This window comes from Gambusia affinis, linkage group LG06 (assembly GCF_019740435.1).
Source record: "Gambusia affinis linkage group LG06, SWU_Gaff_1.0, whole genome shotgun sequence".
In the NCBI taxonomy this organism is placed as follows: Eukaryota; Metazoa; Chordata; class Actinopteri; order Cyprinodontiformes; family Poeciliidae; genus Gambusia; species Gambusia affinis.
Genome location: NC_057873.1, coordinates 26375004 through 26401235, shown reverse-complemented (window position 1 = coordinate 26401235; position 26232 = coordinate 26375004). Strand labels below are relative to the sequence as shown.

General features: G+C 38.1%; 3 protein-coding genes across 7 annotated transcripts; 2 read left to right on the top strand and 1 right to left on the bottom strand.

Annotated features, from left to right (window-relative positions):
• Positions 1 to 978: 978 nt before the first annotated feature.
• paf1 (PAF1 homolog, Paf1/RNA polymerase II complex component) lies at positions 979 to 6838 on the top strand. 2 transcript variants are annotated; one of them, XM_044119232.1, is made up of 14 exons: positions 979 to 1254; positions 2170 to 2202; positions 2300 to 2392; positions 2496 to 2617; positions 2736 to 2802; positions 2934 to 3035; positions 3122 to 3227; positions 3809 to 3877; positions 4024 to 4127; positions 4218 to 4334; positions 4414 to 4542; positions 4635 to 4740; positions 5908 to 5992; positions 6111 to 6838. In XM_044119232.1, exons 1-14 carry the CDS (start codon positions 1208 to 1210, stop codon positions 6515 to 6517), a joined length of 1587 nt encoding a protein of 528 aa, XP_043975167.1. In that variant the 5' UTR covers positions 979 to 1207; the 3' UTR covers positions 6518 to 6838. The 2 variants fall into 2 exon arrangements, with proteins under 2 accessions (XP_043975167.1, XP_043975168.1); XM_044119233.1 differs by having other exon boundaries at positions 989 to 1254; positions 2173 to 2202.
• A 120-nt stretch (positions 6839 to 6958) lies between these two features.
• gmfg (glia maturation factor, gamma) lies at positions 6959 to 13419 on the bottom strand. Of its 4 annotated transcripts, none has more exons than XM_044119227.1 (9): positions 12111 to 13419; positions 10698 to 10789; positions 10407 to 10621; positions 9983 to 10079; positions 9813 to 9862; positions 9421 to 9470; positions 9061 to 9143; positions 8107 to 8180; positions 6959 to 7907 (listed from the first exon to the last, which is right to left on the bottom strand). In XM_044119227.1, the coding sequence occupies exons 3-9, from the start codon at positions 10407 to 10409 to the stop codon at positions 7836 to 7838; spliced, it is 429 nt and encodes a 142-aa protein (XP_043975162.1). In that variant the 5' UTR covers positions 10410 to 10621; positions 10698 to 10789; positions 12111 to 13419; the 3' UTR covers positions 6959 to 7835. The 4 variants fall into 4 exon arrangements, with proteins under 4 accessions (XP_043975162.1, XP_043975163.1, XP_043975165.1 ...); XM_044119228.1 differs by having other exon boundaries at positions 12131 to 13419; XM_044119230.1 differs by lacking the exon at positions 10698 to 10789.
• On the top strand, positions 11717 to 25299 carry LOC122832448 (protein Smaug homolog 2). The gene is given in 15 exon segments (XM_044119231.1): positions 11717 to 12037; positions 13446 to 13491; positions 13643 to 14156; positions 15250 to 15726; positions 16345 to 16587; positions 17903 to 18012; positions 18307 to 18393; positions 18511 to 18653; positions 18655 to 18713; positions 19671 to 19756; positions 19869 to 19970; positions 20065 to 20271; positions 21422 to 21548; positions 22475 to 22558; positions 23656 to 25299. Coding segments are annotated over 13 exon segments (1950 nt in total). The 5' UTR covers positions 11717 to 12037; positions 13446 to 13491; positions 13643 to 13960; the 3' UTR covers positions 23685 to 25299.
• Positions 25300 to 26232: the final 933 nt, after the last annotated feature.

The following is a 26232-nucleotide window of genomic DNA, read 5'->3' as shown; positions in this document are numbered from 1 at the left end:
CAGACGATCCCGGGCAGATGATTTACATGTTGAGCAGGTAGAATGTCTTAGCGCTCCAGAATGGAGTTGATGACGTTTTATGTGTAAGAATATTACTAATTTGGAAGTTTTATATTATTTTATTGTGTTTGCAGAGTTGAAAACACAGCAGAGACCGAGCCACAGACCTGAAATGGAAATATGTCAAGAACTTTAAAGAAGACAGTGTTGCTGTCATGTGACTGAAGAGCCAACGAAAAAAGCCAGTTTCTCTTTGCTGCAAATGTATTCTATCAGTTTTCTGGAGAGCAAAACAATATAAAATATGCAAATCTGATTCTCCCATGAGCTCAATGCAACTTTGTTTTACTTTTTTTTCTTCACTCTAAACTCCATTTTGCACTTGCACTGAGATCATTTCTGTCTTTTGTCTTCTCTATGCAATCACTGTTTGCTAGTTGCACTCATATTTGTGTTTTCGGGTAATAAATTGCAGTCAGTTTGATGTTTTAAGTCCTATGATTTAGCCTACAACTTGTAAGCTTATCAAAGCAAAGTAAGTTTCTATTTTGAGTCAATATTTGTAGTATTATCCTGAGTTTCAACAGAAAAGGGGTGGAAATTAACATATTTCCTTAAACCTGATGGTTCACAAATTACATTTCTCATTTATCCATGTGTGCTTTATTGCATGTTAATTTTGTTCTGTTGTCCACTTTCAGTTGATAAACTGAAATTTCATGCTGATATCAGAAGGGACATTTCCCTTTGGCGATAACTCTGTGTAAATTAAACCCACATCAATTTTTTTTTCTTAAATCAAAATGTGTATCACATTTTTACCCCACTAATGTGTAGCAGCATGTTTTAGTGTCTTTTTGTAACTACGACAAATAATATTTTTGTTCTGTAAATTGAGTTATTAAATAAAACTATGTTCGAGTTTGTTGATTAAGGCGTTCCAGTTTTATACCACTCCGAGACAGCAGGGGTCGCTCTCGATGAAGAGAGACCTTTTCGGTTACGGAGGTTTTACCACCGGTTCCTCCTCGTCGTCCTGTTTTATCTTGAGGAGCTAAACAAAATGTGTAGTTTGTTTCTTTGTTAGTAGCAACATCTACGTGTTGTAAGTTGTGCGAAGTTGCCGGTGACCTCATTTGGATTTCTGTTTTATCCCCATAAACAAGCAGCTTTGTTTTAAGTTGCGAGGGGAAATTTTGTCGTAAACATGGCTCCAACGATCCAAACTCAAGCTCAACGGGAAGACGGCCACAGGTACAACACCACAGCTATACTTTAAAATCAGCAAGCGGCGTCGACTCCTTTAATGTTCAGCGTGAGACATTAACAATTATTTAACGTGAGCAGATTACCTTCCTCCAATAACTTGGCAGAGATTGTTAGTTGAGGTAATGGAGTTCTTGTTATAAGTGTAAGGAAAATTTTAATATTTAAAATGGCTCAGAATAAATTGGTTGACCGTCTTAAGTTGAAGGGGTTACTGCGGAAGATGTATAAATATAAAAAATATATTGATTTAATAAACAGTTATCTTGTTAAATGCATCAGACGTTTTAAAGTGCTACATAAAATTACCTCCCGCCTGTTATTGGAACCCTAAGAGTTTTAAGCGCTGCCTTTCACTTAGGAAAATGTATACATTCGTAGAGCACCATTCATAAACACTCATGTTTACAGTAAATGTTAGTAAAAGAAGCTGTGCACGTTACCAAAATCGGTTCTTAACTGATAAAATAAGCTGGCCTTAACGTAAAACTGCAAGAAATCAAGTTTTAGTTTTTAATTGTAAGTCAAAGCGATTGAGATTGCATCATAGTGTGTGTATTGAATCCATTTAAACTGTTTTACTTTTTGCAATTGAATTATTAAATAGTACTTCAATACCGTTTTTTGTTTTTATGTATTTATTTATTGGCTAATGGTTAGTTTTCAGAGCACAGTTTCTGAGCTCATCACAAACAGCCCCACTGCAAAACCCATGGACCTTTTTTTTTAGTTCTCCAGTCAGAGTTACTGTCTGGTCTGGTCATCTGCAGAAATAAGGAACAGCAGTTACATTTATCGTCAGAATAATCAATTAATCGATAACTAAAATAATTGTTAGTTGCAGCCCTAATCTAATCGTTTCCTGTTTGTTTGTTGTTGTTTTTTTTGTTTTTTTGCTTGTAGCAGGCCGTCTTCTCACAGAACAGTGCCAGAACGGTGAGTACATTCATTATTTTGTAATGACTTCATGTAAAATCATGTCTGTCCAGCAGAGGTCAGTTGTAAATGTTGTTTATTGCGCGTCTTGCTGCAGGTCAGGAATTGTTTGCAGAGTGAAGTACTGCAACAGCTTGCCCGACATCCCGTTTGATCCCAAATTCATCACCTACCCATTCGATCAGCACAGGTGAGTTCATGTACACACTTATCTGCCTTCTGTTGAATCCAACCTCTTCCAGAGCAACACAGTTTTATGTGTGTGTGTGTGTGTGTGTGTGTGTTTTGTCCAGGTTTGTCCAGTACAAAGCCACATCTCTTGAGAAGCAGCATAAACACGAGCTCCTGACTGAACCGGATCTCGGGGTCACCATTGACCTCATCAATCCAGACACCTACCGCATCGATCCTAACAGTAAGTTTAGATCAATGCACAGTAAAAATATGTTTGTTTGTTTTTTTAAGCTCACAGCTGAAACACTGGATACATCAATTATAAATGTAAAAATAAGAAAATACTTTAAAACTTTCAGTTCTTTTGGATCCTGCCGATGAAAAACTCTTGGAAGAAGACATCCAGGCTCCATCCAGTTCCAAAAGGTAAAACGTATTAAATAAACAGCACAATGTTTTATCTTCTTTTTAGGTGTCTTTTTTTTTATTTTTTTAAATAAAAAACATAACATCTTTTTTATTTGTTTATTTAATTAATTAATTATTTTACTTTTAAGGTCACAACAACATGCCAAAGTGGTGCCGTGGATGAGAAAAACAGAATATATTTCCACAGAGTTTAACAGATATGGCGTTTCTAACGAGAAAGTGGAAGTCAAGTAAGTTGGAGTCTCCAGACTCTCCATTTGAGTGCCTCAGTGTTTTTGGGTGGCTGTGTTTTAATCGGACCTTCTATTGTGTTCAGGATCGGAGTGTCTGTTAAACAACAGTTTACCGAAGAAGAGATCTACAAGGACCGGGAGAGCCAGATTTCTGCCATTGAGAAGACGTTCGAGGATGCACAGAAATCGGTGAGTGGGCATATTTTAGGATCGACTCCCGTTGCAAAAATGTGATGGGTGCACAACTCTGATTCTGAATACAAAAACCAAAATATTGGTACAATAGTACAGTACAACAATTTCTGACAGTTTAGTACAAATATCAGAAAAGGAAATAGGCTGAAGCAAAAGGTTAGCAATGCCTGTTGTGTTCAAAATTCATAAATCACACAGAAACTCTGCCACGCAGAAAAATAGGACAACAATCAATAAAAATGTCGCCCACCTTACATCCATCTGACTTTTAAATGTCTTGAAGTCTACATTTTTTAACTGAATTTGTCTCTCCATCTTTTTTACTTGTTTTGAGCTCATCCAGATGAACCCGCAGAGATGATCTATGTTGTAAATTGTTCTCCGCTTCCTTTTTCTATGTTTCCATTAAATGGCTACACATGTAATTTACCTATTTCCATGTAAAATGCATTTTATTTGTCACAACAGCAACCTGTGATTGCTTTTGATGGCTAACTTTTTATGTTTTCCAAATATAAGAAGTTGGGGTGTGCATACATGTTTTTAAGGGTTGTTTTGTTTCTCATTGTTTGCAGGTCACACAGCATTACAGTAAACCCAGAGTCACTCCTGTGGAGGTCTTGCCTGTGTTCCCTGACTTTAAGGTGGGCTTGCTGCTCGATGAATGATTTCAAAACTCTTTTATTTATGTAAATGTTATTTTACAGTCTAAGTAATGAGAAGAGAAGACTAAATATAGGAGGGAAAAAAACAGGTTTGGTTAATAAGCCTGGTATATTTTCCCTTTCAGATGTGGATCAACCCATGCGCTCAGGTCATCTTTGACTCTGATCCTGCACCTAAAGACATATCAGGACCAGCAGGTGTGGAAATGATGTCTCAGGCTATGATCAGGTATGCACCTTTTTTGTGTGTGTTTTTGGGCTTTAATGCTTACCAACAGTACCATATTTTTTACTTGAATGTAATTTGTGTTTGTTACAGAGGAATGATGGATGAGGAGGGAAATCAGTTTGTGGCCTACTTCTTGCCCAACGAGGAAACGCTTCGCAAGCGGAAGAGAGACGTCGACGAGGGAGTGGATTACATGCCTGAGGACCTGTAAGCAAAAGTTTTGAATTAATATGGAGGTTATATGTATAAGTCAAGGGCAATAAAAAAAAGCATCTTTTGCTTTCAGGTACGATTACAAGATCGCAAGGGAATACAACTGGAACGTCAAGAACAAAGCCAGCAAAGGTTATGAGGAGAATTACTTCTTCATCTTCAGAGATGGCGACGGGGTTTACTACAACGAGCTGGAGACGAGGTAAATACTCAAACTATGATGCATTATTTTCAAAAAGAGGATGATGTTTGCTTGATTCCTTATTAAAAAAACAAAACAAACTTGACTTGTAGGGTACGCCTGAGTAAGAGGAGAGCCAAGGCTGGAGCACAGTCCACTACAAACGCTGTGCTGGTGTGTAAGCACAGAGATATGAATGAGAAGGAACTGGAAGCCCAGGTGAGTCTACTGCTCTGTTTTTAGATATATGAATGTCGGGGCATATTAAGTGAACCTAAGAACCATTTACTGCACAATAGTTATGTGACAAAGCTCAGTCGGTTGTATTTGACCCTGTAGATCACAATAATCAATTTGGTTCTAATGTCTAAGGTCGGGAAATATTTATTTAGGGTGAAAAGGGGTGGGGGGCATAAGGCAGGCAAGTAGAGTTAAAAGTTTAAGGAGAAATGTTATCTGTGAGCAGTAGTTTAGAGACCTAACTGACCAGCATTCTACAGGCCAGTTTAAAAGCTCTGTGTGAGCTGTGGAGAGTAAAAATGCCAAATTACTATAAATGCATAACTTAGAAAATTGTTATTTAAAAGTAATTAATATATTAAAACTGCAAATAATTACAGAAATAATTTATTAAATATAAATGTAAATGTATTTGTTCGCAAGAGAGCGTTAGCCAGTGTTGGCTAGTAGGCAGGGCAACAATTTACTGAAGTTATTTTCACACTTCCTGTGAAAATATTGACCCAGAGTCTTAGCAAACTTGTACTTGATTGATCCCCATGAGGAAATTGTGTATTTATTGACAATCTACCCCATCCAAAGTGCTAAATGTTAGCAAATACAAATATTTACTAACATATAACGTATAACCTATAAGTAATATACCATTCATTTAAATTTAAAAACACTTAAGTGTGCTACCTGAATGCATGTTTTTTTTTTCAGGGTTTTTTCCAACTACATACATGGTTGAATGTAAACACAGAGGGCGGTTGTTTTTGTAAAATGTGTGATAGACTTGTAAAAATGTAAAAAGTTCCAATTATGAGGCCAACATTTGTAGCTAGTTGCATCAGAACATCACTTCCTCTACCAACTCCTTTCCCTGTCAGTTCAAGCAGATTTAATCTTCAATGTCATCTGCTGTTTAAAATAGGAACTGTCTTGCCCCTCTTCAATTTCATTTTTGAACCGCAGCAGAAATTCTAATGAGAAAGTTTTTTTCTTAGAAAAAAAGCAATAAATTCTTTATTGGTGTTTTTTTATTTTTATTTTTTAGAAATAGTCAATCTAAATGAGTAATTATCTGATTTGAAAGACTATGAAAAGGTCAGCAATGATTAATTTACTGTATGTGTTAAAGACTTTGTTGATATTGGCTTTCAGGAAGCACGTAAAGCTCAGCTGGAGAACCATGAGCCCGAAGATGAGGAAGAAGACATGGACATGGACAAAGACATGCAAGATTCTGGTTAGTTTCTTAGAAACAAACTTCCTCTTACACATTTGGGATTTTTGATGACGTTTTAATTTGCACTTGAGCAAAGAAAAAAACAAAACAAAATAAAACTTCCAAATTGTGTCTCCAGGCGACGAGAAAGAAAAGGGCAGCGGCAGCGAGGCAGAGAACTCTGGCAGCGAATCCGAGAGGGAAGAGGAAGACCAGGAGCAGAGCGACGAAGAGGACGAGGACCGGGGTAAGAGGCGGAGGAAGGCCAGCGGCAGCGGGAGCGAGAGCGGCGAGGAGAGGACCCGGGAGATGCGAGACGAGGTGGAGATCTTCGGCAGCGACGACGATAGCGACGACAACGAGCCCAAGAACTCGGCCAGGAGCAGCGGTGAGGAGGGCAGCGGCAGCGAGGATGAGGCAGAGAACAGGCGAAGCCGCAGCGCCTCCCCAGCACGCAGCGACCACAGCAGCGACCGCTCGGAGACCCACGCTCCAAGCGGAAGCGAGAGGGGATCGGACTCCTCTGAGGCCAGCGACAGCGAATAAGACCCTCAGTCTGCTTGAGCTTCTCGTTCGACTCCAGAACTTGACCTTCCCACCCTGCCGGCGAGCCAAAAGCATCGTCGATGTCCATGGCTACTTCATGCACTCTTTACATTTGAACTCGAGCCGTCTCCTTTTAGTCTAGATTTTATTTGTAGATTTAGATCGCACAGTAGTAGCTGGATTTTGTTTTCACCACTAATCTCTTCAAGATTGTGTGTAAGATCATGTAAAAATTATCTTTGTTCTCTTTATGTATAACTTACTATACTGATACTGCTTTTGAAATGGATAATAAATCACTGGTTACATTTTGGTCATAAAGTTGGTTTGTTTTCAATTCTTTGAGCTGCACGGAAGCTCAGATGGAACATTTTATGAGATTATTGATAAATGAAATTGGATCATTTATTTGAGTCAAACAAGTTTATTTGTATAGCATATTCCAGCAACATGAAAACATAAAAAAAATCTTACATACATCACATAGTAAACAGTTTTGAAAACCAGTAATAGATGTTACATTTTGTTAAGTGCCATCATCAGAATCATCAATACACATCATGTTGGTCAATGATTCATTCATTATAGTTCAAACTCGGTGTTCCAACTGTTTTGCAGTTTTCTGGAAGTTTGTTCCGGATTTGAGGTTCACAGAAGCTGAATGCTGCTTCTCCGTGTTCGGTTCTGGTTCTGGGGATGCAGAGTAGGCCAGAACCAGTTCAGTTTATTTATTTTGTTCCAATTCTCAACAAATGTCATTGCATCGCACTTTACAAAATGAAATCAATCGAATAATGTACAGTTACCAAACATCTCAGTCTTAAATAAGCTTAAGTTTTATTTGTTCTTTCTTTGCTTCTTGCTTTAACTTTTTTTATTTATTTTATTTTAGAGGAATGCTTCAGATTACTTTCATTTGTTTTATGTGTTGGAGTTCTGATCAAGTCGTTACTAAATACCAATTACGTAAGAATAGGTGTTAAATATATATATAACATATATTTAACATGGTTTAGCTTTAAATCAGGGCTAAAACTTACAAAGAACAGCATTACACTTACAGAATTGAAAAACCAACTTCAGTGGAAAAATGTATATATGACGTGCTTATTTTTAAGGTAAATTAACTTGATGACTCAATAATTGTCATGGAAGCTCACAGAAACCCTACGTTACAATATTAAGGAAAAACCTGGAAACCAAAACTCTGCTGCTGTACGTGAATGTTTTAATGTCACAACAAACAAAACAGGAAGTCAAATTCAGGATCTTGCTTAGGGAATGAGAAGCTGGTTTGAAAGTTGCAGGAGAAGCAGTTTCAGCGAAAAAATGCCAGCTGGTTCTTGAGCCATTCTTCCGTCAGGTCGTCGGCATTCCTGGTTTCAAAGATCTTCCAGAGTAAAAGAGATGCTATTAGTTAAACAAACAAACAAACAAAAAATCCAAATAATGGAAAGAACAACAGTATTTTAAACTTTTACTTAGCATAACATGAAGTCCTGGCTAATGTCTGTCAGTGAATGTTGTTTCGATGTCGGCCATTTTACTCGTCAATCAGAAATAGTTCAGAACTAATAACCGACGGTTACCTTTGTGAGTTCTGCGATTTGGACCAGTCGATTCTTGCTGCCTGCATACATCATCTGCTGCTCTGGCTTACACCCTGTCATAAAACAGGGGTCAAATTAACATACAGAGAGAAAACAAAGTAATTTGCTGCCTTACAGATTTTAATTTTAATAACATTTATTTGTTTCACATAATCAAGCAAATTTGGATATCTGATGATGCATTTTGTGTTTTCCTATCAATTAACTTTCTTGCCCTTTATTCAATAGCTTCCGTGTTTTCTAAAAATTTTATCATAACAATAGTTTTAATAATAGTCACAATTCAGCAAGGCAAGTAATATTTCCAGAGGAATTTGTGAACCTAGGGTGTCCAAACTTTTTTGTCACATGGTCCGAAATTGCTTAGTCAAAAGTACTCATGGGCCACAAAAAGCAAAAACAAAACAAAATCAAAAAACCAAAAAAAGATCAGGCAAATAAAGTTGTCCTTTTATTTTAGTAAAGGAATATTACTACTTCTAGATCCAAAAACTAAAAAGGAATTTTGTATAAATTAGTTTTTTGGCTCGATTGAGCCAATTGAGCCAGATTTGGGTCACTTTCTTTCAAAATGTTTGCTATATTTAGCCAAGTTTAGTATGTCTGATGGAAGCAAGTTTGGGTGCAGCAAAGTCAGCTTTTCAATAAAAGTCTCTGGATGAACGTGGTCCCACGTTAGAGCTTGGTTATATAAAGGCTAATATGTTGAGTTGTATTTAACATTTTCCATTTCAAGAAATTGCTGACAAATACGAAACGCCAGGTACTTGTGCTGGATGAGCCAAATTTGTACCCTTATTGAATGACAGTTGGTAGGGGGTGAGCATCAAATTCAATTAAATGGCCACAAATGGCCCCCGGGCCACACTTTGGTCATCCCTGGCATGAAAAAAATTCAAAGATCTTATGATTCAGGAAGCTGTAATTACTTACCCATTGGGCTTGAGAAAATGAAACAGAGGGGATAAGACACTCTCCCATCCGCATGGGTGTATTTGTAGCTGTAGACGATGTATGTGAGCTGTTGTCAAGGAGAATCGCCTATCTTTTTAAAACTGTGCAAACCTTTCAGTTTGAATGGTAAAAACTTTTTCTAACAGTAAGAATAATCCAGTCCCAAACCACAAAGTGAGCCTTAGTGATGGAGTGAGCGTCTACTTTCATGACCTGTGCAGGTTTTGCCAAAGATTGGGGAAAATGTAAATTAATTTCTATCTCTTTTCGATGATCATTGCTGCTACGACTCCCAACTCTCTACGAAACGGGTAAATACTGTCGACTCTCTCAGGATATCTGGGCTGGCGCTCGGGAAGCTCATTTCTCAGGTCGTCCAGTGAGATATCCTGGAAGACAGTGAAGGATGGAAGTTATTTCAAAGCAGAATAAGTAAATGCAAATGCAGAAGGAGCATCAGTTTTTATTTGTATGTTATTAAAAAGGCCATGTCGAAAATATAAATAACAACAGTCAACCTGAATGAGTAAATGTCTGCTAATCCTTAGCAGATTTTTACACGTTTTTTTTGACTGGTATTTTGATGATTTATTGTTGATGCTGATTTCAAATTCTTTGAAGGTCTCCATCGCATCACCTTAATTCAAGACAGGAAATTCACTTGACTGCTCCAAAACAATATCATTCCCATTTACAGGATGGCTAAACTTTGAATAAACTAGCTAACTTACCTCATACTCCTCCTCAAGGATGACAAGCTGTTTCGCCATATCTATTTTAACTGAAATAAAAAAGACAAAACTTCTTTATTATTGTTGAAGTACTAAAGTATCTATTGGACTACATTTGTAAAAACAAAATTGAATATTTTTCACCAGAATACAGTGCTTGCAGTACTTACTGAGTATGGCTGCATTGTTGGTTTCCTTTCGAAATCTGAACTTTTTCAGTTTTTCTCTCAGGCTTTCTTCCACTTCGCACACGACCAGAGAGCTTGACTGGAAACAGGTTGCAAGAACATATCTGTCAAATAAAGTACTTGAACTATGACCTAATAAAAAATAAGCCAAAAGAGATAGATGAGTTAAACTTTCATAACAAATTTGATCATTCCTACATGCTAAGAGCAGGAAGTGTCATTCTGCACGAGTGAGAATCTAGTTTCCTGTTTGAACATGAGAGGCGGATGGTCGACTTTTGCGTTGGTACTAAAGTTAAATTGATGCATCCACGTTTTTCAATTCTTATGGGTAAAATTTCATGAAGTCCAGAGAAATTAACCTGTATATCTAAAGTCTAAAAGCCACTGTATTGACTGCACCTACCATCTTGAAAGGATCCTGTCCTGTGTGACACTGCCTTGCTGAAACTGCTTGCAGCAAACACGTTCTGTCAGATTATCAGCAGATCCTCCTTCTGTTGACGAGGGGAGGGCAGAAACGCAACTAGAGTCTGCAGCAGGACTCTTTCCTCTTTTTACTCACATAAGATCAGCCATCGTATTGCACAAGAACAGCTGCAAAAATGTTGTTCTTAATCGCTGGACACAGAAAGAAAACAGATTATTTTCAGGATTACCAGGGCTATTGTCTTGCATGTCATTGCCACTTACTTACTTTCACTTCCAAATTTCACACAGATGTATGTGGCTCTGGAAATGTGGAAATGTGTGTGTTCTGAGCGAATCGGCCAACCTGAAGTATGTAAACTGAAAACAGGAAGGGGTCAAGTACTGATCCCAGATGTACTCCACGTCAACCCAGCGTGTAAGCTTTGTGAGCAATGACAAGATAGATATATCAATCCATAATTTTAAATGGTATACGAGAAACGCTGTAGTTGAAATGATAAGGAATGAGGGCTGCATTTCACTCCTAGTTGGAGTTTTTGAATTGGAAAAATCAACTGGAACAAAGTGGGACATCCCATTCGGAAAGTCGGAGAACTTTTCGAATGCCAGCTTTGAGATCCAGAATGGCAGCTCCTCACATCGACAATAATACGTTGTGGTGAAGACATGTTTATTTTACAAAACATGCATGTAGGAACTAGTTTGTCCTTTTCTACATATGTCACACTCTATTAGTTTCATAATTTTACAATAAAAATATCATTATTGAACATTTTGTCTTCTGGTTGAATTTATTGAATTTCACAATTATGTTATTCATTCATATTAATTTTGTGATTTTGTAACCTAATATGTTTGTCTGTACGATTACATTTTTAAATATTAAATTATACCTTCTGATTAGTTTCTCAACCTTTTTGCGAAATGCTTTTCTTGACTGTCGCTTGAGTAATTTCTTGGACGGCTACCTTTTACTTTGAATAAAAAACGTTGAAGTAATGTTACTCCTACTGGAGTGTGGTTTTTGGGTAATCTACTACTCTACCCACCTCTGCTTAAAATATGTTTATGGCCAGACCGCATACTTGTGTTCCATTTACACTCAAATTTACCACCTCTCATCCCCACCCCTCTAAAAAAATCTCCTTGAGACCACCATAAGCCTACAGAGGCTATATGACTTCTGTAAGGATTTTTTTTTTGATAACCTACAAACTATTCACCCGTCAATGGAAGCTTTGAAAGGTCTGGAACAGTGGGCGGAAAACCATCTTACGTACGTGAAAACGTATGACACTGTGCCCACGTCTTACGTCAACTCAAAATCGAAGAGGATTTCTCCAGGCGTACACTCCTTATTTTCTGTATCCCAACTAGCGTTTTTGTACATACGCTTATTCAAAAATGTTGTATTTAAAACAACAGTTTCTCGCCACCGCCAATGACATTTCTTAAGGGTTATTATGCGTGGGGATGAAAACAAGCGTTTCTGCCAACTAAGCTAACGTAACTGCAGCCGTTAGCAGAACTATTCCTACTCTTCGGTCGAGCTAGCTGTGGATTAGCACTTTAGCCTAGCTCGCTAACCAGGCACATCCGAGAAAGGTAAACACATTTTCAAATTCCATGTATTGTAAATAACAGCTTATGGATATTTGTGTTGTTATTTAGCCCTTACCTTATCTCAAGAGACATTACCTTTAGTTGGACCGTTTTCGTCGCAAATTCTTTAAGTACCAACGGAGAAAAGGTGTAGCAGCAGCGTCAACGCAAAACAATACAAATCCCGAATCCCTCACCAGAGACTAGGCCGACAAGGCTAACTCCAGTTTACCGCTACTAAATATGCTCAACTGTTTGAGGACACGTTTTGGTTTAATTGTCACTGTTAAAATCACGATTCACACACCCACTACTTCCAAGTTACAGTCGACATATGATAGAGCTTAGTTTTTCTTCTATAATGCTAAGTGAGATACCATTTGCCGCGATGGGAGGTAGCTCTTGTGACATGCATTTAAATCTCACATACCCTTTGCTGTTTAGATGTGCAGAACAATTTTCTCTTGAGCAGACCATTTGGATTATAATTATATCATAGAAAGGCAAACTTTGCTACTCGTTTTATAACAGTATAGTTTGGAGTAATACTTTTTTCTTTCGCTATTAACTAATACAGACTATAATACTCGTCCAAGGACTAGTTGATTTATTGGTTTTCTTTTACATATATTTTTTTATTCTTGTTGGAACATGCGTTTATTCAGATATACTTGGGAAGCAACTTTTTGATTACTGAACTCTTGAACGCTTTTGTTTATGTTCCATTCTTCGTCACTGGCTTTGCTTGGATATTATTTCATAATTGTCTACTCAAATTTTCTCTCGGTGAACTTTTTGAACTTCTGTGTTCATAATTTATTTACTTCCATAGGTGGAAGAACCTGCTATTCCTAGAAATTGCATTGATACCACACTCATTTTTTAGCATCATGTCCCAGCCACAAAACTTCAATGTATATTCTATGTGTTGAGCAGCACACAGCTGTTAGCACCAATGCTTTTACAAAAAGCAATTCTGCAGAAAGGGCGGAGCTTTGCAGTGTAGATTTTCAGTGTAGATTCAATCTGTTGACTATTTTTTGAATCAACCTGTTATTAATTGGATCGCAAGAATTCAAAATTGAGAAATTGGGGACTTATTTAACAGAATTTGAATTAGATGAAGCTAAAACTATGCCACCTTAGGTAGAACATATATATGTTTTTTTAATCGTAAATGCAAAATGAATATGTTTTTACAGTTTTGCTTAATTGTGTTGTTATTTCAGCAATTATCCTTTTTCTTTTGAGTCTTAATGGATTACTTAAATAATCGATTCGTCACGATTAATCGTTTCAGCCCTAGTGATTTGAATATAGGGTTTAATACAAATGTCCATCACCTTTTCTAGACTTGTTTGGTTTTTTAAATTGCAAAAGTTTTAAAAATGATGAATTGTTTTCCTTTCAGCTCGCAGCTATATGGTACTTTGTGTCGGCCTATCATAAAATCCCAGGTTTGTGGCGCTGTATGTGAAAATTACCTCAAACACGGAAATAAATACCAGTGAGTTAACACTGGTATTTATTTTTTAAGTAGTTTTAAAAATTGTATTCTTAATAACAATTTTGAGAATTGATTTAACTTTATTTTGTTGATCTAAATAGGGCACAGATGACGTGAAGTAACACAGCTCCTCCGTCGTGAGCCATTACCTGCTACAGCCAACACACAGTGACCATCGAGACATCTTTAAAAAAAAAAAAAAAAATAGAAAAAGAAAAATCCCAGACATCATTCGCATCTGCAGCTCCTCCAGCACCTGAACCATGTGAGGGGGCCCCCTCGGTCCAACCTGAGGGGAACCCTGGACTGTTTAAACGACGACTCCCCCGACCCCCGCTGTGCGGGGAAGGACTCGTCCCGTCTTAAACTTAACAAACCCCCTCAGATCCCCGCCCGCGCACTCCCACTCTCCCTACGCCATGATGTTCCGGGATCAGGTAAGTATTCTCACAGATTGGTTCAAAGGCTGGAATGAGTGCGAACAGACGGTGGCGCTCTTGTCGCTCCTGAAGAGGGCATCCCGCACGCAGGCTCGCTTTCTCCACATCTGCCTGGAACACTGGCTGGCAGACTGCACTGAGATTCACATCCTTGAAGCTGAGGCCAACAATGCAGGTAACTCCGATTTACCGTTTCACTTACGGCTTTGAACAATTAATCAACTTACAACTAATTATTGATTTCTGGTTTAGTAGATTAAAATTAGCTCCAATTGGACATTTAAGGTCTTCAGTTAGACCTTCTTTAAGTCTTGTAGTTTGGCCGCCCTCCAGCAGAGGGCAGAGACAGCTGCACCAGGAGGAAAGATGGCGGGGCTATATTTGAACAGGAAAGAGAGTGTCCATACAGAGTCCGGTGTGAGATGAAATATTTCCTTTATGCGGTTCTGCTTTGAATTATAAGCACCTGAAAAGTTCCTTAAGTTTGCCCTTGGTAGAGCACATTCAGCTGAACTGCATGATGGAGCTTCTGAATAAAAATAAAAAACAGATGTGCTACGAAGGTTGGGGATGATGAGACAGAAAAGCGACGGGCATAACAGAAAAATAAACGCAGTTGATTTTGCGAGCTGTCTTTGTCGATTAAAGCGCTTTATGGAGCGACGTTTTCACATTCCTGTACATGAATGCTCTGTTCATGGGGATTTAAATGTGTAATATATTTTATTGTTTTTCATCTTTTATTTTTCTTGTAATCAATGTCTTAAGAGGTTCCTGTTTGTTATTTTTAATAGACATTATATTATGTTTCTGCTTATTCAGACTGTTTAATTCAATTGACACAAAATATTGTAAAAAATGAATCATGTTGGGTGCAGCCATGATGCGAAGGTGAAGCATCTAAAGAGGAGCCTCAGTCCTCCACGTGCCGACACTGATTGAGTCCCAGCTGTTGACGCATGTCTTCCGTCTTTCATTACCTGCTTTCCTGTCTGACCACTCTCAAATAAAGGCCACCAGAGCAATCCCTTCACGCTGTGGAAAGACTGTCATCCCTCTTAATACAAAAGAAAACACAGATTTTTAATAATCAATTAATTGTGAGTTGATTGATATGATCAGTCGACTTCAGATTAACTCAATAATCAGTAACTGACATCCCTATGTTTTGGTATCTATAAGTAAATGATATAATCATGAAACTGCTTTACTAAGTAGGAAAATATTCATCAATTTACCTTTTTTTTTTATATATATATATTAACCAGCAACCGTCAATCAGTGGCATCAGGAGCCGAAAGAAAAGGTGGTGTCCCTGCTGCTGTCCCACTTGCCTCTGCTTCAACCACGTAATTGCGAGGCCAAATGTGAATACATGAAGCTGCTGCAGACAGTGTTGACTCACACCATTGAGAGTAGCCTTTTCGTGGAGGAAAGCCGGCAGCTGCTGTCCTATGCACTCATCCACCCCGCCACCACCATGGAGGATCGTACCTCGCTCGCCTCGTGGCTAAACCACCTGGAGGAGCACCTTTCCAGCGGCTACGCATCCAGGGCGCCATCCAGTCCTTACCACCCGCGCCAGGGCTCGGACGAATGGCCCGGCTCGGCCGAGGCCCTCGACCCTGGCAACGCGTGGCCAGACAAGTCCCCGTCGTCCAGCACATCTCCCGCGGGTCAGAACGGACACATGCCATTCCCAGGCGGGCTGTCCTCGCCAAACAGTGGGAACGGAAATAACACAGGTATGGGTGGTAAGCTTTTGATTTGAGTCAAATGTACAGGAAGAGTGTTGGCCGCCAGGGGGCGTTATGAGGGCTTCAGAAAGTTGGAGACATGAGAAAAAATATACAAGAATGGAAAAAAATCTGAAAACCCTCATTCTTAAATTCTTTAATCATAATTTTTGTTTTCTGTTTGTAAAGCATTTATTATTTTCTGGCGAAGTTAAAGACCAAAAGATCTGCTACAAGAAAATAGATATTTTTGGTCTGGTCAAATAAAATTTTGTGATTTTATATAAAATATTTCGTACTTTCTTGTAATCACAAGAAAATTAGATTTTCTGGTAATAATCATAATATATTATCTGTTAATATTTCCTGCCCCAGAACTCATGACCATCTAAAATCAAAGGTTATATTGATTATCTTGAACAGATAATCAAAAACTTTCTAAATGTTTCTCTACATCTTTTGTAGCATTGTCTGTGGGTTTCCAAAGTCAGTCACTGGCCAGCGGTTAATGCTCTGTGGGAGGCCACGGCATGGAAAAGTTTGGGAACCCCGGTGTTAGAATACCGCTGTTACAATAGAGATGACTACGAGGGTGAAAAATGTGGTTGCTTTTGATCGCTTTTCCAGGTCTAGTCGGACACATGCAGCCAAGCCCTCAGAAGAAGCCCATGCAGGTCATCCCTTCCAACTCCCAGGCCTGTGGCTCAGAGTGGGGCAGCCAGGACGACGCGGGGGGGCGACAGAACTTCATCTCCACAGACCACGCACCACTTTCACCTCAGAGCAGCATAGCGTCTTCAGGCAGCGAGCAGACAGAAGAGCAGGGCTCCGCACGCAACACTTTCCTGGAGGACGGCAGCGGCATGAAAGGTCAGAATTAGCTCTCGTTTGGCTCTCGTCATATTCACTATGTTGTACACTATACAACTTTACTATCAGCTGTACTTTCTAGATTCTGTATACTTTGTTGTGTTGATTCGTTTTGTCTTTATTGCTATTTAGAAATTGTGAGCAAAAATTTGATTTGTGATTCTTTCTGCAACCCATGGCTCTTCAACCCCAACCTCTTCAATTTGATTTGAGAATTATGTTCCAGTTCCTTCAGACTAGCCAGCACCAATTGGCAAACACTTGGTGGAACTGTGCATCTAAAGTCATTATACAAGCAAGTTCTCAGTGCAACGCTGGTAAAAACGTTGTTAAAGGGTTAATAGAGGGTTAATGTTGTGATGACTTCCTGCAGGTGGAGTTTCAGAAAGAACAAAAAAATTTTAAAAGGCAGAGGTTAAATTTAAAGGGTTAAATTATGAAGTCAATTTAAATTATACTTCATATACTTTGTATTTTTCTTACAACTTGATTGTGCTATAAAATGTTACTATGTCCCTGCCACTTGAAAAAGCTATAATCTAGTTTGACTGTGCATCATGTTCATACATTTTTCACCAGTAAATTTACAATAGTTCAAAACCTGACTGGGTAGTCTGTGTGTAAATGTGCATAATGTTGTAAAGGAAAATATGACCAAATATGTAAATCTGCCTATAGATACTGTACTTGGCTCAGTAGCTCACTTCAGTTTGATTGGCAGGTCAAATGCTGAAAATAGCTAAACGCTTTTAAAAAAAGGAGGAAAACCTACAATTTTTGTTGCATAAACCTTCTTGAGTTCAGTAGCCATCATATTAAAGCCTAGGGTCTTCTTTGATACATAAACTATGATAGTCTTGTAAATCATTTATTTTCTATTGGAACCAAAATTACTACACAAAGGAAAGCTGCAGAATGTTATTTTACGTGGCATAGCTCTTAAACAGAAAAAAACTCTTAACTTTCAAAATGGTACTACAGTTGTAATAACAGCACAAATGCAACTATCAGGTCTTTTAAAGTTTGTTTTTCAGGGTCTCTGTTCTGTCCCGCCTCCGTCATTTATGTCCAATGGGAGCAATGATTATTACCCGCGTGGCTTTGTTTACAAATTCTGCTTGCAAAAAAGCACAATGTGAAAGCAAACTGCAACAAACTAAAAAGAAAAAAAAAGTCCGCTTTTGGTCCGGACCAAACCAACGGACCAAGGGACTTTCCTGGTGTGAATACACCCTTTGCCAATCTTTAAAAAAGGTTGATATTTTTTAATCATCTAATGCTAATTGTTTTTGACCGTTGTGTGTCCTCTTTGCAGATGTTCCTGCATGGTTGAAGAGCCTTCGCCTTCATAAATATGCATCCCTATTCTCACAGATGACCTACGAGGAGATGATGATCCTTACGGAGCAACATCTAGAATCTCAGGTGTTTCCATTTGTTCTGTCATCTTCACTACTCGCCGACTGTGATTTCTGCACAGTCTTCAAACCTGGTGTTGCGTAAGCTCTCAATGAGGCGTGAAATTAAACAATGAACCCTGCAGTTATATTGAGCCAGTCACACAATGTAGGAAATGGTTGAATATTTTTCCCTTTCCCTCGCCTTCCTTGAAACAGACGGTGATTAGGTTTGTTATTTAGTGACTGTATAAATTGCTCAGTGTGCCTTGAAGACACGGCTTCTCACACCAGTCTGCTGTTTGTCTTCTGTCTTGTTCAGAACGTCACGAAAGGAGCGCGACACAAGATTGCATTGAGTATCCAGAAGCTGCGAGAGAGACAGAGTATACTCAAGTCTTTAGAGAAGGTGAGTATTTCAGCTTCCTCTGAAGCTAAAAAAAATAAATAAATAAAGACATCAAACATCTAAATTCAGAGCGCACACTTCCACATTTTTGATATTGATGCCCTCATGTCCGGATAGGATATTTTGGAAGGAGGAAACCTGCGCAACGCCCTCCAGGAGCTTCAGCAGATAATCATCACACCAATTAAGGCCTACAGTCCACCCAGCGCAGCACAACCCGTCTCGGACACCTCCACTTCCTCAACAGACGACTTGCAGTCCGGTCACACCCATCTCAGATGGAGACATAGCGGGACAGTTCACTCGTGTAATGGGAAAAGGTAACTTTAACCTTTTCCCATTGTGGCTCCAATGGCTCCCATTGTGGCTCCTGATTGTGGCTCCAATCAGCCACAATCAGATTGTGGCTGATTGGAGTTAAATTAGGTTCATAGGTAAAATTGTATTACTTATTTACAGTGTTTTGTGAAATTATTTATGTTTCCAAAACAAAACCTTTCAACATTGTTTCACATAACAATGACAATCTTCAGCTTATTTCATTGGAATTTGGTTGGAAATGGGGAAAAAATATGCACAATTAAAAAAAAAAGGAAGAAAGAAACTAAAATGTTTATGCTTTGGCATTGAGCTCTGCCTCATGAGCCAAATGTTTCCATCCCAACATTTCACTGAAACTCCAGCTACAAGTCATTTAGTGCATGTATCTACCCAGATTTGCACTTTTAGAGACTAAAGATAGGTCCAATAGATCTGATTTGGATCCAATCATACAGATTTGATTTGAATAACTTATGGACAGCATTATTTCAATCTTAAATCGGACTTTCTATTGGTCTGGACTTTCACTGGGCCCATTTAATTTGTGTATATGCTTTACTCCAAACCTTTCTCCACTGGAGCTTTGGGTGTATGAAAATATTTTGCAAATGTTAATGATGCTGTTGCTCCAAAATAATTTTGACCCTCTCAAATTGGACTTTTAATATTTGATACAATAGTATTATTGTAATTGGACAGCAATACAAGTCCACTGCTATTTATATGTAAAAAATTGTTTTAGGCCGTTAAGCATTTTTCTTCCACTAAATGGTTTCATTCTGCTTTGTTGGTCTTTTACATGAAATCCCACTTGACGAAAGACGCAAGATTCTTACACGTTACTATTAGAATCTTTATTAATTGTCAGTTGTAAGTCCAAAAGTTATGACCTTTTCTCTATCTGCCTCACATCCTTTACATGTATGGTAATATAAAATACTGTTTGGCCATTTCAGTGTGCACCCAGCTGCTGGTTTCAAGGCCAGATGAAGAAAACATCAGCTGTTACCTTCAACTTATTGAGAAGTGCCTAGCACACGAGGTGAGAAGTAGCTTCTAATTTTCGTTCTTGGTCAGTATGTTGCATGCAAGCCGTATCAGTTATCAGAAACTACATTTTTAGAAGCTTTTTTTGGGGGGGTGGGGGTTATTAGGCTTTCTCAGAAACTCACAAGAAAAGGCTGGTCACCTGGAAGCAGCAGGCCTCCTGCTTTTTTTAAGCGATGACATTAGTACCGACAGAAAGGCCTCCTTTAATCTTTCTCCTAACCACTGTTTTTGTCAGAATAACTTAATGTAACCTCACTGAATTCCTCCTCCTCTTTCTTCTATATAACTTCCTTTTTCTACCTGTGCTGTTTCAGCTGGAACTATGGGTCAAACTCCCTGCCCACAGCAGGCTCTGTGAGTGGGGGTGTAAGCCGACGGGGCCAGAGGCAGTTCCCAATGACCCCTCGTGGCCTCCCAGCTGGGCGCATGTGTCTTCCTGGCGGGATCGGTGGAGCATCTCCACGCCACACACTCGCTAATCCTGCGTTGGCAGGACAGGGTAGACAAGTCAGTATTACCTCCAAGGAATGTAAAAATGGATCCTGCCTAGCATAGCGTGATCTTAAGCTAAAAGTGAGCTGTCCACTCATCTGTAAAAAAAAGTCTTAAATTTATGTATGTAAAATGAAAGTCTTAAAATGCTTTAAATTCATTTTTAAAAATGTAAGTTGGCCTTAAATGTTACTTTCAATGTTATCTTCAACTTATCAAAGTTAATAAGTCTTAAATACACTAGTCACAGGTCTTAAATTTTGTTGTGGGATTTTTCTGTCAGGCAAAAGTTTGAGTCGCATGCCAACATAGTGGCTGTATTCTGTGACCAAGCACGGTCGCTAACTAGCTGCTAATATACCTTTGCTAGCTAATTAGCTTTTTTTATGCGTCTGTCCTGGGTAGGAGCAAATATAGAAAAAGTTGGCTGGACAATGTTTGTTTTTGTCACTGGACCACTTCTTTTGCCAACCAATACAAGCCAGCAGGGTCCTCTATTATCACCTATATTAAGACTTAAATTTCATTCAAGCTGGCAGTAGAAAGGTCTTAAATTTCACTTGCTGAAACCTGTAGATACCCTAAAAAGTATTTCAGTATATTAAGCTTTTTTGCATTTTGTCAAGTGATATTCATAGAGTTGGTATTTTATGTGAAATCTCAGAAAATCTTCTTACATTTACAGTTTCCTCAACTTCACTCAAGGTGTTATGTTAAAAATAAAAAAAATTCTATTTTGATTTGCATAACATGCATACATTTCCTTCCAATTATCAATTATGTGCTTCATTATGGTGGTGAATGAAACAGTTTCTTAATAAAATACATTAAAGATGTTTTATTGTGGAGAAAAATAGGGAAAAATTCAAAAGTTGTCCAAAATCCTGGAAGGTGCTATACCTGCTGTATGAAAGGTCAAAGCACTCATAAATCCAAAAATGTTGATAACTGGAATGACGCTTAAGTGGATGACATTAGACATAGCTTGTAATTAGAACCGAGTGCATTTTTAAAAAAACTTTATCACAAACACTGATTTTCCTTTCTTGTCCTTTTTCTTGAGTCCCATTTTTAAAATGATTTTTGCATATACCTGAATGATTAGCAAACGGTTTCCAAAGATCTGAATGGGATTGATATGACACGGTATTGTTTTCCTCCACAGAACCTGTGGTTTGCCAATCCTGGGGGCAGCAACAGCATGCCAAGTCAGAGTCGCAGCTCTGTGCAGCGGACCCACTCGCTTCCTGTCCACACATCTCCACAAACCATGCTCATGTTCCAGCAGCAAGGTGGCGCACCTCAGCACATGTTCATTATGCTCATATACTTACCCACAAGCTGCAGTTATTTCTTTTTAAAAAAAATAAATGTAAATAAGCCTTTCTTTTTATTAGTAAGAAACTTAAGAATATTTTTTCGCTATACATTTTTATCTGTGATGTTTGCACCGTGTTTTTTTTTTTTTTTTTTCCCCTCATCTAAAACTGTTAATTATTAATTAGATTATTTGGAAGTGGCTAATGTGACTACAACCTAATGGCTTGCTAATAGCTACAGAAGTTATATGAACATTGAAAGCTTGCTGCATGCCTCAAAATGTTTTGGTTCATTTTTGTAGCTTGCAGACAGACATTGCATATTTAAAAGTGTATCTCAGTTGAACATAATAGAACAATTAGAAAACAATAATACTTCTTTTACTGCTTAGACAATGGACAAAGCAGACTTTCACTCGTACAACTCACTATCATTTAACATAACAATCTATATAATTTGACTTACCATACTTAGCTGCATTTTTTTTTATATCTCCCAATACTATTTTTAGTAGCAGTTCTGTATTATTTTTAAGCATGCTTTGGTTTTGATTGTTTTTTGTATTTTTTTTTATTTTTTATTTTTTTTTTTTTTACATTTGTGTGTGTATGCATGCCCCCACTTACTTTAACTTGCTGCTGTGACACCTGCATGTCAACTATTTTCTTTGCTAACAATTTGCCTATCTTTCATTAGTTGATAAAGTTGAACTATTTGGTGCGTTTTCTGTCTCACAGCATGCTTTAATCCTGATTTAAAGAAACACACACATCCGTCCTCTTTCTACATGCAAGAAAAACATATCAAGCATTTAAAAAATTTAGCATGAAAAGAAGCGACAAAAATCAAATGATTGAGTAAATAGGATCTTAATGCCGATTCTTCCCACTTTCTTAAGAATGCCAAGTTCCAGGTTCTGACCTGGAGATCAACCCCACGCTGGAGTCACTGTGCCTCAGTATGACGGAGCATGCCTTAGGGGGTAAGTGTCCTCACCACACATTAGCTACTACCTATGAAACCTTACATGTTTGTTCACTCAAAGGCCCCCAACATGTGGTGTGTTTGATGGGAAATTATGAGAAACAGCTGTGTGGCCAGAAGAAAGCTACTAATCACTGTTTGCATTTCCATTGCAAATTGGTGCAAAACTTTGTCAAAATTCTGCTAATGGCTGAAGAACAAAATTTTGCGTAATTAATATTATACGGAAATAAGTTCGTTCATGCTATAAGTCATTAAAAAACACACCAGCTACTTCCTGCCATTGTCTTCTTGGTTGTTTGTGTCTGTGGCAACATCTGGTTGCTAATCACATGACTCAATGCAAAAAAGTGTTTCATTGCAGTATTGTGAAATAAACCAATTTTGGTAAAGACAAAAAAAAAACCACCTCATTCTGGTGGCAACAAGTTTTAGAAAAAGAAAAACGACGTATCTTTCTATGGACCCATTTGTGCCTTTAATAAAGCTGATGATGAGTTTTTTTTAAATTAGCGTGTTAACATTACGCAAATTTATTCTCGAAATGTCAAATTGCTCAGTATGGTCATCAGAAACTCGGCAAGTGAGGGCGACCAGAGGAAAAGGCTTCAACTTGTAAGGGAAGTATAATGTTACAGATGAATATAGAATTATTTCAACTGATTGTGTCACTTCCAGTATTTGCTATTTATATCTGTTCCTGAATAGGGAATAAACTGTTTAAATCTAAAAAATAATAATACAAAAAAAAGATTAAGAAAACTTTGAAAATAGATGGTACTGTTTAAAAAAGAAAAGAAAAAGTAAAATGACATCCTATAGGTGGCGTATTTTTTATCCACTGTCTTGAATACAATAACTGTGACTGAAATGCATTCATTAATATCAAAGATTAATGGAATAAGATTAAGATGGAAAACTTAAAAAAAAAAAATGCTGTTTTAATGGGTTCTAGTCATGATTCATACTACCACCTACTGGACAAGAGAGGCAATTTCACCCCAACATCAGTGTTTCCCTGCCTGACAAAATTAAGACTAATATGTATACACTCAGTGCAGGCTGTTGCCTAATTGTGTCTCGTCTTTTTCTCAGATGGAACTGATCGGACATCAACAATATGAAGAGGAATTTAAAAAAAAAAAGACACTTCATTTGAGGCCTGCTCGGTTCAGCACAAAGACAGATGTGATGCTTCAAAAAAGAAAACAAAAAAAAAACAAAAACACGCAACGCAGTCACTACAATATGACAAAAAAACTGTGTATATGTTCTTTAATATTTTTGTACTTTATTATATACAACTAAGTTTATTAAAAATGGAATACAGATGATTATTATATTGTGGAACAGAGAAACGGTGAACTGTGTCGGCTGTGCCATGTCACCTGCAGCAGGACTGTGACATGGTCGTGCAGCGGTTCAGTTTACCACGATACGGAGGAAAGAAAAGAAAAGAAAAGAAGCAGTGGATTGGTGCTGTCTTTAGGGGTTCTGCCCTGAATTTGCTCTTCTTCTCTTACTGCCTTGGAACAAGGTTTTCTATCCACAATACACTGACAGCCCCTTCACCCATGTTCTAGATTTAAAAAAAAAAAAAAAAGTTTCCAGCCACAAGTGAGGCACTTTTATTAACTTATCTTTGATATTAGGGACTAACTATAATTGGTCATCATGGTACACTCTCTGAGGTTTCACCTGGAGATTGGTGTTAACCTACTAATCCCATAGGCAGCTCTAGTCAGGGCTTTAAAATTAGGCTGTTTTTGTTTTTTTTCTTGATGTCCTCGTTGGGGATTTCGTTGCACAAACGGAAACCAGAGGACCAAACAGGAGTGAGTAATAGTTTATATTTCAAATTTAGGACATCTCTTTTTGTTTCACTTTAAGATATAAAGTTAAAAAAAAAAAAAAACAAAAAAAAAAAACAAAGCAACTGTCCTCCTCTAAGCTTCTACAAAGCCAAAGACAAGGGTTGTGCGTTTGTTAATTTGTGAAAGATATTTGTAGCGAGTTGCAGCAGAACAATTAAACAAAAAATATAGTGTGAAAAATTATTGCCAGCTGCAACTTGCCTTTTATTTTAACGTCCTACGTCATAAATGATGATGAATCTCATTTTGTGCCAGGGAAACCCCGAAAAGGGGTGAGAGGGCGGCTTAGTAAGAGATGCCTAGGTTTATACCGTGTAGGAGCTTGTTGGATATTGAACTGATAAAAGTGAAGAGGCCGGAGCGTTTTCAATTTACAATCCAGTGAACGCTAAATGAAAAAGATCTCGGTTCTCTTGTGGAGCAAAGGGGAACTTTGCGATTGTCTTCTGGAAAATGTTTTAAGAAACGCTCGCAGCGCCCTCGTCCTTTAAAAACGGCCAACGTGATGATTTGATGAATCAATTTTTTTTTCTTTTTCTTTTTTGAGGTGCTTGACGATGTCCATGTTTTGTTTTTTCCTGTTTGTCTGTGTTTCAAGTCTCAGAGCTCCCTACGTTAACTGTTATCAGTGTTGAATCAAAAACTTGTCTTTTTTTTTTTTCTTTTTTTTTTCCTCTCCCAGCCTCTGTCTTTGAATGTGACAGAGCCGGAGGTGCATGTTTGTGTGATAATGGACTTTTTGGATCACTTTTTGGTTGCTTCATAAGGCAGGGAATAGAGAGAGAGAGAGAGAAAAAACCCATTCGTATATTATTTCAACAGAGCCATAGGAGGTCTGTCTAGTAAAGATGGTTATTTACAGATATCTTTTTTCCAATTGTATTTTTTACTCTTCCCTTGATATTGATGACTTGTGCTTCTTTTCTATAATCGCATGTTTTGCCACACTAATGCAGCACTGTTGTAGATAAGAGGACATGATGGCTGACGGCGCCAGGTGTCGCCAACAGCTAGAGACCAGTCATCTTGCAACAGATGTTGTGTTCATATCGCCTAAATGTCACTGTTTACATCTTTCTGGGATGATCCCCCGATTCATATTTGATGTCATGAGTAATCTATTGTCTCGCAATGTAACGCATAAAAGAACTGAAGCCTTCTCGCTTTTGAGATGGCTGGGTGGAGTCTTAAAAAAAACAAAAAAAAACAGTCCTCTGTCTGCAAATCTGTGGACTCCAAATAGCACTCAGTCTTTTTTTTTTTTTTTTTTTTTCCCTGTTTATACAAAGTCTGGATGACGCGGTGAGGAGAAAGAACAGCTTTCTCTGGCCGTGTGATTTCAAACTGTTAGCTGTCCATGTCCTGATAAAACTGTTCATCTGGTGCCTAAAATGGAAACACTCGAAACATTTATTTTAAAAGTGGCCGCATTCTAGTCATGGATTTCTTCAGAGCAGGCTCTCGGATTGATCTGACTTAGTAAAAAAAAAAAAAAAGCATTGCACCCACAGTCTGGACTCCAGTTTGTGGGGTAAATGCGGGCTTTACAACATGCAATCTACTTTTTCTTTTAACAGTCCACAATGTTCATCAGCTGTGTTGTTACAAATGGCTCAGATTGTCCTTTTCATAGCCTCTGTTGCTTTCAACAGACTATTTATTACATTTAATGGACACAGAGGTACAATACAGATTTCTGCAAGTGTGTGTTTATGATGCTGATGCAGCAGGGGATGACAATGCTTATCTGAGCCAAAAATAAAAATGATGCGATGAGTAAACTGAAACACTATCAACG